Source organism: Phoenix dactylifera, chromosome 8 (assembly GCF_009389715.1).
Source record: "Phoenix dactylifera cultivar Barhee BC4 chromosome 8, palm_55x_up_171113_PBpolish2nd_filt_p, whole genome shotgun sequence".
Classification (NCBI taxonomy): domain Eukaryota; kingdom Viridiplantae; phylum Streptophyta; class Magnoliopsida; order Arecales; family Arecaceae; genus Phoenix; species Phoenix dactylifera.
The window spans coordinates 26,677,299-26,688,128 of record NC_052399.1 but is presented as its reverse complement, the minus strand read 5'-3'; the positions used below and the strand labels follow the sequence as shown (position 1 = coordinate 26,688,128).

The 10,830-nt window shown below is 41.4% G+C and overlaps 1 protein-coding gene across 1 annotated transcript; it reads right to left on the bottom strand.

Annotated features, from left to right (window-relative positions):
- On the bottom strand, window positions 1–2,279 carry LOC103708672 (pentatricopeptide repeat-containing protein At1g09900-like). Its single transcript, XM_008793708.4, has one exon. The coding sequence runs from the start codon at window positions 2,123–2,125 to the stop codon at window positions 341–343; it is 1,785 nt and encodes a 594-aa protein (XP_008791930.3). The 5' UTR covers window positions 2,126–2,279; the 3' UTR covers window positions 1–340.
- Window positions 2,280–10,830: the final 8,551 nt, after the last annotated feature.

Sequence of the window (10,830 nt, the reverse complement as noted above, 5' to 3'; positions counted from 1 at the left end):
TGAGGTACAAAATTGAACCAATGACAATACAAAATCCATGTTAGCATCCGTGCCTTAAAAGTATACATTAAGCAAAGCAAAACAGCATGAGAAGTTGTTTGAACAAACAGGAGTTGGCATGCCAACATGACCGCAAATGTACAATATGTTAACAAGCCCATGGTCTATGAAAATGCACAACTCAAGTGCACAATGATCTTGGATAGATTTCGACTCGCATGACCGTCGAAGCTTTCTTATGCTGATGCAGGAAACTGGCAAATGATTTCAGTCAGTTGCCAGAGAAAAAAAAAATCAATGTGATCTGCAGACAGCCATTATCTGTGACGCATCCAAAATCTCAAGAAATCTGCTTACTTGTACCTATACTTTTAACAACAACATTCTGCATGGAGCTCTTCTTCACAACTCCTCTTGAACACAACTCACTTAGCAACTCTAAGGCCTCCTTAGACATCCCTTCATAAGCCAGACCTTCAATGAGAATAGTGTAGGTCGATTCGTTGGGCATACAACCCTTCAACACCATATAAGCAAAGAAATCAATAGCACGATCCGTCTGCCGGGATTTGCAGAGCCCCAAGATAACTGAATTATAAATTATTGCATTTGGTTTAATACCTATTTTTTCCAGTTCATTAAATATCCTGATTGCCTCATTGATCTTACCCTCTCTGCTGAGACCAGCAACAAGGGATGAATAAGTTATAATATCAGGACGGAGACCCTTTCCCACCATCTCCTTCAAAAGCTCCAAAGCCTTTTCAGTATTCCCAGCCTTCGAAAGCCCATCAATGACAGTGTTATACGTAATCAGGACAGGAGTACAGCCCTTGCACCCAAGCTCATGAAGCATGTCAACAGCAACATCAACCTTCCCATCCTTGCACAGAGCAGTGAGCAAAGTGTTGTATGTCACAATGTCCGGGTAACACCCCCTTGACACCATTATATCCAAATACTCAATAGCTCTCTCCATCTTCTTCTCCCTACAAAATCCATGCAGCAATGGGTTGTAGCTCAACGAATTTGGCGTGCAGCCATGCTCTGGCATCTTCTCCAACACATCAATTGCACGCCCCAACAACCCCTTCCGGCACAAGAAATTGATCAGAATATTGAAAGTCACCACACTTGGGGAGCAACCCTTCTGAACCATGTCAGTCAACAGCTTCTCAGCATCCATCCACCGCCCTGTGCTGCACATACTTCTCAAGATAATATTGTGGCTTATAACATTCGGATTACACCCATAAGATGGCATATTGTTCAAGAACTTGATCGCCTCATCCAATCTCCCTTCCTTGCAAATCCCATTGATCAAAACATTATAAGTAACGACATCGGGTGTGCAACCCTTCGACCTCATCTCATCCAAAAGCTTCATAGCCTGCCCCACGCCGCTACCCTTGCATGTAGCCTCGATTAAAATAGTGTAAGTGAAGACATCAGGGGTGCAGCCTCTCTGGAGCATACCGTCAAGCACCTCAAGTGCTTTCTTGAGCTTCCCTCTCTCGCACAAGCTCTGGAAGATGGTGTTGTAGGTGACGACATCGGGGCCGACGCTCATTCGGTTGAGAAGCCGGAGGGCGTTGTCGGTCTCGCCGGACTTGCAGTACCCGCCGATCATGACATTGTAGGTGATGACGTCGAGGGAGGCGCCGGAATTCTCGACGATGGCGAGCACCCGAGCAGCCTTCTTGGCCTTGCCGACGCGGCAGAAGCCGCGGATGAGGCTGGTGCAGGGGATGACGTCGGGGACGGCGCCCCGGCCCGCCATTCTCTCGAGAAAGGCTAGGCCTTTCTCCAACTCCCCGTTCCGGATGAGGCGGCGGAGTCCATCGTTGCTCTTGAAGGCGTCGAAGTCGTCGGAGGGCCCGCCGTTGGCGAAGCGGTCGTTCCACGTTCTGCGGCGCGCGGCGGCGGCGGCGGCGGAGACGGCGGAGATAGCTCGAACTCGGGGTTTTCTCCGGCTGGGACTCGTGGTTTCGGGGCGGGATTCGAAGCCAAGGAAAGAACTGAGGGAAGGGGAGGAGGGGATTGAGATGGGATAAAGGAGAACCCTAAACCTAGAATTGGGTGGGGTGGGGCTTTGGAGGGGATTGGGGGGCGCCAAAACATCCATTCTATGGAGGACTTACCCAATGTGTTCTTCTCTCTTGTGGTGGAGGTTATATCTATGGAAGAAACCTCGGATAACGTTGGATACGACTGGGAGAGGAGTAGAGAGAGCGGGAGGCGGGGTTTAGGGTTTTGGGTTTTGGGTGGCAGGGGAACAAAGACATGGCCAGTATTGATAGTGTGGCCATGGTTCGCCCTGGTGACCATGATGGAACGGCCAACATCGCCACGCTACTGGGGAACACTGTATCGCATCCAGCACCGTCCACGTATGTGGATAGAAAGAGTGCGATACAGGGGGGCCATTAGATCGACCATGGTGAATTCATTGCAATTTTTCAAATGCAAATCCTAGTCTCTCCTCGCCTTTTTAGCAAGAAATAAATGAAATGGAGACGCTAATTTGGACCCAATTTCACAACGCAATTCTCTTTGGTGCAAACCCTAGTCCCCTCGATCCCTAATCTCATGAGTCCCTCTCTATGTATCAGTTACTCTCTCTGTCTCTCTCTCTCCCCCCCCCCCCCCCCCCCTTAATTATGTATAAAAGCTTTTAATTTTCAATTTAACTTCATTTATTCCACGTCATTTCCATCTCATTTTGTTATTTTCCACGCCATTTTCAAATTTTCATGTCATTTCGACATGAGCACTTTAACAGCAAAATTAGATGCTAGTTGACAACAAGCTAGCATTGCAACAATTAATAAAATACTCTCCCCCCCCCCCCCCCCTCTTTCGTGTTTCCAAAAAAAAAGGATTTTTTTATAATTTAACCTCTTTTTGCTATTAAAAATTGAAATCTCCTTTAAGAATCTCAAACTATCTTTTTTGACTCTTTGAATGATCTATAAGAATCATAGAACTCGATGTGAACCACTTTAATCATTGTAGATAGTACAGAATATGGTTCAAATCGAAATCCACTATAAATCGAAAAGAACTCTGGCGATCACCGGCTCAAAACCTTGGAATCTAAAGCCCAAACTACAAAGGAAAAAAGAAGAGATGGAAAATGGAAGAATACTCTCGGGAAGAAAACTTGAAATCGAGAACAAAAAACCCTTCTTTTTTGATGGATCTCAAAAGAAAGGATGGGGGATCTTATATAGGCGAAAATCCAGGCTGTTTGTGTTTGATTTGGCTTGGGATCTCATCTCTTCCAATCGTGATCGCGATCGGAAGCAGGGACGAGGGAGACTCCCAGTCGGAGTCTTCCTCTTTGGGCCAGCCCAATGGCCCAACCGTGAGCGGGCCAGTCAATTGGCCGGGCCCTCACGGTTACAGATTGATTTTGACGGACCAGAGAAAGCCACCAATATGTTTTAACCACCATACATGTTAGAGAATTCATTATATATTCTTGCTGTTGATGGTTAGCTGCATGGTACCAGATTATAAAAACTATGCATTGGTTTATGATACTAGTTTATGTTTGGCAAACTGCTTGTCTAACTGAAGGGGCTCCTTTCTACTGGCAAGGCTAACTAGGAATGATGTCAGCACGAGATCCCGTCAAGAGCTGAATCAGTAAAAAATAAGCCAATCCTACAGTTGATCTGACTCTAGAGTCCATGTAGTGGGGCTCAGAACCACGTCACTCATTACGTAACTGTATGGAGATTAGGTTCTTTTCTCATCATACCGTTGCCAACTTATTCAAAATAGTACCACTTGGTGCAAACTTGCTTTGTGCGAGGAACCAATGTATAGTCGGTTTTTACAAAGTCACACGGCAAGTTTCCGAGGCTGACTGTGTTACACCATGATGAATAACATTGATAGTGCACTAACCTTCATCTTCTCTCGTAATTTGGTCATAACTCGATCAATTGAGATGCTTTTTTTCTTCTTTAAATCGAATAACTTTTAGAGCTTATTATTTTTTATATAAAAAATAATTTAAAAATTTATTAATATTTTGGACTTTAATTAAAAAAGAAATTGCCAATACGCTAATTTTCATTTACATGCCGACGTCAAAGTGGGACGGAGGTGGATGGGGCATCTAATTCCGCCCGTCCATTGAGATGGGCTATTAGCAGGATAGGGCAGGAGGGCATAGCCGTAACTCTCGCCAAAAAAAAAAGTCTCCTGTAGTCGGCAGCTCTGTTTACACCGCATTTGTCTCTTAATTATTTTTTTTTAAAAAATAAGTGCACAAATTTGAACGCGTCAACCGGCGGCCCGGTTGCTTTGCCATCCTATCTCATATAATTGCACCAGTTTAAGTATAGGTGTTACCTCTTAATCTACTTAAATCTAATAATTTTCTTATCTAGAGATGAGGATTGGCCGAATTCATAATTTTTATGTTGAAAATTAATTAAAAATTGGTAAAAAGAATAAAATTGATAACATATTGATAAATTCTGTTTTTAATATTACTTTTGCTTCACATGGGACGTGTGGATGCGATGCATAATTTATTACCACCGACGTAAAACGATGCCTCATTCTTTAATGAGGTCCGGGCGCAACTTTGAATGAGCGCAACTTGGACGAAGCCCGCCAAAATCCTCCTCCCCCACCCTTCTGGCTTCCTATATATATCATCCCCATCTCCACTAATGGCCGACTCAACTCATCCTGAATGGTCCAAACCATGGACAACTCAGAGCACTACGATCCGGATCATGGTGATACACACCGCCACCTTAACTCCCCTGAGCCTCCCCTTGATCCACTAATAACGTCTTGGTCATCATTCCTCTGGGAATATGAATCATTTCCACCACCTCCACCACCAGTCCCCAACAACGATTTTGGCCTTACTTCATATCAAGCAGCTGCTCCAGTGCAAGAGAACGAGCCGTCCCGGACAGTCGACAATACCAAGTCGCTGATCGGAGAATCTGACTTGCTTCCGGAGACAGATTTTGGTAAGATACAAAAGAAAGGGTACTTTTATTTAGGGGAAACTAACTTATTTGGGGAAACTAATGTCCGGTCCATTCTTTGACCGGACTGTAATGTTTAATCCCCTGAACATAACTTTAACAACCGGTCCATATCCATTTCCAATGCATAATAAATTTTCATAAAAAGACCATAATGCCCTTCACCTCCTTCATCTTCATCTCCCCTTTGTTTCTTTCCCTGTTTTGAATCATATTCCTTCCAAGCCATCCCGTAAGGTCCGCGTGTGCCCGTTCCGTTTCTGCATCATCGGCTCCGATCTCCAGGCTAAGTGCGACTCCCTCTCCGCCGCCGTCTCCGCCGCCGCCCCCCTTGCCCTCGACCTCCACCCGTGCTTCTTCCCCACCGTCGCCGCCTGAGAGAGAATCCGGAGAAGAAAGGATCTCGGCCGCGCTCCACCGGCCACGTCGCCGAGCCACCGCCGGCCTCGGCACTCTTCCGGCGCCGCCAACCTCGTGGGAGGAGAAGGAGGGAGGAGAAGAAAGAAGAAAGAAGAAGAGGCATCGGGAAGAAGAGAAGAAAAAAGAAAAGAAAAAAAAGAAAAGAAAAGAAAAGAAGAGAAAAGAAAAGAAAAGAAAAGAAAGAAAAAAAGAAAAAAAATAAATAAATATATATATATATATATATATATATATATATATATATATATATATATATATATATATATATATATATGAATGAACGAATAAATAAATAAATAATATACATGAGAATTGGGTACGCCTCATGAGGCTAGTTTTAAAACAATGGTAGTTTTATCATGGGGACTGTGATTTCCATAAGGAGTCAATTGGTCAACTGTTTTCTCCGGTTATCCCTTTATTTTTTTTTCTAATTGTCTTGATGATTATAGGCGGATCATCACAACTTAGTTCAGGTTATGTTACTGGAACTGAAGGGAGGGGTGGTCTCACCGGTTCCAGGAAGACTGGACTCGCAGCCCAGGTACTCAATTATCAGATGCAATCTATGCACTTGGCATTTACGTACCAAACAAAAATATTAAAATACTAGTCTAACTAAAATAGGTCACTGGACGCTTGAAAATCTCGCTCGGAAGATGAATAGCTATCTTAGAGCAATGCTTCAGTAACTCGTATGCCCGAGTTTTATATCAGGATGGCACGCTACAATGCCACATGTTCGAGCGATTTATTATTTATTATAGTGAGTAATCTGAGTTTGGGCAACCTTCTTCCTAACTTTTACCGTCCGTTGTTGTGTGATTTTCTTTGCAGAGGGAGCGGACGAAGAATATGACTAGGGAAGAGCTAGAACAGTATACCGACTTCCCCAGAGATCGCGCTGCACGAAAGCTCAACTTGTCAGTAACAACGTTTAAAAAGCTGTGTCGAAAACATGGCATGCGACGCTGGCCTTACAAACGACCAGGTTCTATCTCTTTCTCTCTCTCTCTCTCTCTCTCTCTCTCTCTCTCTCTCTCTCTCTCTCCGTACCTCTCTCTCTCTCACATCTTGTTCTCGCCAAACTATTTTATACCCATTGCCTAGAAGAAAAATCCGACTTATACCCATTTATGGACTACATGAGATGCAGGACAACCTAAGTGACGACGCGCGGACTACATGTCGTTAGATTGGCAGCGAATCCAGAGCTTCACCTGGAGACTCTATAGGCTCGACTACTAAGTGCAAAGTTTAAGTTTGAAGTCTCTCGGGTTTTCCATAACCCTGTTGAATAAAACATTTCAGTTGGTTACCTCTCTTCAGCTTTTTAGAGTGCAGAACATAATCCGGGAAGCCAACTGTCTGACTGATTTGACTAGCAGTTTGCAAGCACGAACCGGACGCACGTATTTGGAATAGAGGGAAAAAGCATTAGAAAAAGGAAAATAAAATATATGATAAAAAGTAAAAAGAAGATTAAGTCAAGAGAATAGGAAATTAATCACAAATGACCAATAATAAAATATAATTACGTGATTAATTTATTTTTCCTTTTTCCCCACATCAATGGGATTTTGATGGACGGTAAAACTGGTAAGTTCGAGTTCGAGAGGGAGAGACAAGCTGCCCTATGTAAAAATTTTAGAAAAGTTGCCCTAATAACCCCTGCAGATAATTTGGGTCTCGGCGTGCGGCGTGCATCAACTGCCTTCTGGCTTCTGTTATACTTACTTTTCAAGATAATATTATGGTTTCTAACATTTTGGATTACACCCAAAGAATGCCATATTGTTCAAGAATTTGATTGCCTCAACCAACCTCTCCCCCAGTTCCCTCAAATCGATATATATGAACTTGGCATTCGACCATATTCTGGCATCTTCTCCAAAACATCAATTGCATGCCCGAAAGTTGCTCCCCCGACGATAGAAGAAGATACAAGAATGTTGAGCATAATATTACCACACTCAGCGGGCAATCCTTCCAGATCGCATCAGCAAACAACATCTCAACATCCATCTTCCATTTTGTGCATCGCATACTTCTTAAGATAATGTTGTAGCTTACAGTTGACATGACTCTTACCAACAAAAAAAAAAAAAAAGCACGACCAGACCCAATTTTATTTGGTCAGGTGTGGATCAAGAAATTCTTTATTAGAATGAGATATATGGATAAAATTTTCTAATCCAAATTTTAAATAAATCGAGTATGGGTTAGAGCATTGTCCCAACTTGGATTTTAAAGGTCGTATTCTATTTGAAAATAACGATTATGATTAAATTAAAGCCAATCTCGAATTAGGCTGAGCATAGGTCACAATTTTTTTTGCACTAATTAAAATTTTATGATGGTCAAATTCCCCAGGCAGCAAAGTAGTGAGTGGCGGGAATAGAGGAAGTGGGCTGTGAAGGAGACGGTGATGGGAAAAATTCCTTGCTCTGGTTGTTTAGGTCTCGTTGACCGGGATAGCTATAATTGGGCCTACCGTAATCTGTCCTTGTTTAGCCGCAGCTTTAGTTGAAAATCACTCTTCAAGTAGGGCCTCTTCTTTGGAGTCGTGCTTTAAATAAGCGCCAGTCGTGGGTCTGCTCTCGGTCATGCACTAGATTTTCAGTTAACTTTCTTAATCAACATCAAATAGCTAGCACATTGAGAGCATACTTCTGCTTCATATGAGGGTCATTTCATAAAATATGTTAGATGGACTTTAAGATATACATGATATCCTACTACGCAATTCTTTCTAAATAAAGTAAGATTAAGGGAAAAGTTAAGACCATAAATTTTGAATAACATTTTATATAAACTAACTCTTGTCCAGAGAAAAGAAAGGAGACCCACCTGTATTACAATTATTTAAATCAATATCTTTCGAGATGCACCATCCAGGAAATCAAACATAAAACATCAAGTTACTAAAGAAAAGGGGCATGACCACTAAAGCAAACCCTATTTCACCTTTATATAATCCAACTTTCACCCTTGTGATGAAACTTCTTCTTCCCTTTTATTCTCTCTTTTGGGAGGATGTAATCTTCATTCTATTAATCGATTTGAGCCCCAGTCTATTCCCTTAAAAGACAAAAAGGAAAAAAACCTTCTGCCTCTACGATAAGCAACAGTAGAAGTTTGAAGATAAGCCAACAGGCTAGCAGGCTCCTTCACATTTTTCACATATCATCCTAAGCCATCAAAAGACCACTTTACTGAGTAACAACAGATCTTTGATGCTATGTCATACAATTCTTGCATTGATAATTATGTCTTGTATAAAATGGTTGAAGATACGCGCATGACATAAGCCTTGCCTTAATAACTTCTTCGACTGATTAATCCGATTGCAGTCATCCATCATTATCCCTCACTCAGCCATCTGCATACCAGATTCTAAGCAAAATTTATTCGTTGATAAGATTATGACTCACCCATATATTCTTCTTTCTCTTGACTGAAAAATTAGTCATAAAATTAGTCATGTGCATTACATGCACAAAATTACTTTTAGCAGGTAAGTAAGACATTGTAGCATTTGGTTGTTGCTTCATTCATAAAAGTCACTCAACAAAGTAGTATTTTACTGTTGCTCCATTCATTAGCCCCAGATAAGTAATTTTCTTATGTGCGAAACGAGGTAAGGTAATTATTAAAATGTTAGGAGTCACTCGGCCATGACTTGGATAGACATGGGCAATTCCATTCAACCAGAAACAAAAGAAGCCTGATCACCTACAGAGGCATCAAAGAACCTGCAGTCCCAATAGCCCAATCCAAAAATGTCAATGATCGAATTGGAACTCAGATTTTAGGCCCATGGGCAAACAACCACCTAGAGTTCTAAAACATGATTAGGTTCCATCCGCCCTAGGCTTAAGTGGGCCAATAGAAGCCTATCGGAGGCCAGGTCTGGGCCTGCTTTCAATGGTGGGCTGAATCTAGGCCTCCACCAGTCCAACCCAACCCGGTAAGACTTCAATAAAGACAGAGGCAACATTCTTAGTAGGGACAAATGCTCCAGCTTTAGCATGAGTAATCCAAGCTAGGAGCCGTCTACATTAGCAGTGTCATCATTCGGCTTCTTCACCGGAGGATTAATTAGAAGCATCTCCATAAAAAACACCGCCAGTCCCTCCAGATACTGCTTAAAGCTGATCAGATATTCTATCATTTCTCATATAAAATAAAAATATATAAATAATACCATCTTTATCCTCTAAATAACCTCGAACAAATCGCCGAATTCATCAGTTCCCATCACTAAGCAACAATATCCAGTGCTCCTCATAGAACAATGCCGAGGAAGAAATCAGTATAAAAGACGCCCTTACCACTAGTTTCTCCCTCTTCCCTTTTCTTCAATTCATTGTTTCTGTACACAAAGTTAAGCAGAAACTATGAGCATCCAGCAGAAGGATCAGCAGATTAAACAAACAAAGATACCGACCGGTCAACCATCAACTCCCATCCAGAGATCTCCAGTAGTGGGGAGGAAGTCTCAACAGCATGGGGGATGCTGCAGGGTCTTTGCCATGTTATTCTCTGCGCTCCCAGAGACGCAGCAGTCAACCATGGCAGGTCTTCAGCAGCAGGTATCAAGCAGCAATAAGGTCTTGGTAACTCATAATGAAGCATGAGTTAAGTTTTTCAGAATTTCAGTTACCATTTTCTATGACTGCACCATCAACTATGAACTGCTTGTAGATGCCCATATTTCAGCATAAATAAGAGAGAACCAAAACACCATCAACACTTATATTAATATTTTGATATACAAGATAAATAAAACGTTTTTCTTATTTTTAATACTTATTTAATAAAGATATTTAATATCTTATATTAATATTTATATTTAATATTCAATATTTACATTTTTTATGAATCGTTATATATTCATACTAATATAAGTTCTTACATTAAAGTTTATATATCTAATATTTTTTGTTTGTGAGATGTTAATAGTAACATTATTAGTAATTATTAAATATATTTTATTTATAATATTTTTAATTTTATTTTTTTAATTTTATTATTTTTATCATCAAATTATATTTTGATTTTCATTATTTTTCTATGTATTGTGCAGATATTATTCTTGTATAATATTAATAACAAAGAAAATAATACTTTTGTAATATATAAATAATAAATTATCATAATAACATCATTATAACTGTTTGATAGGACGAGTGAGGTGCTAATGGGAATAGGAATGCATGACTATCTAATGTGGTGCGCTTCGCCACTGAGGTGGTAGCCCAGTGGAACGGAGCCTTACTTTCAACCAAGCGGTTCCGAGTTTGAAACGTGTGGGCGTCGATTAAATTGTGAAGATCGGATGCGTCCTGCTCGGACACGGGGTCTGGGAGGGCTACTGGTCCCAGCC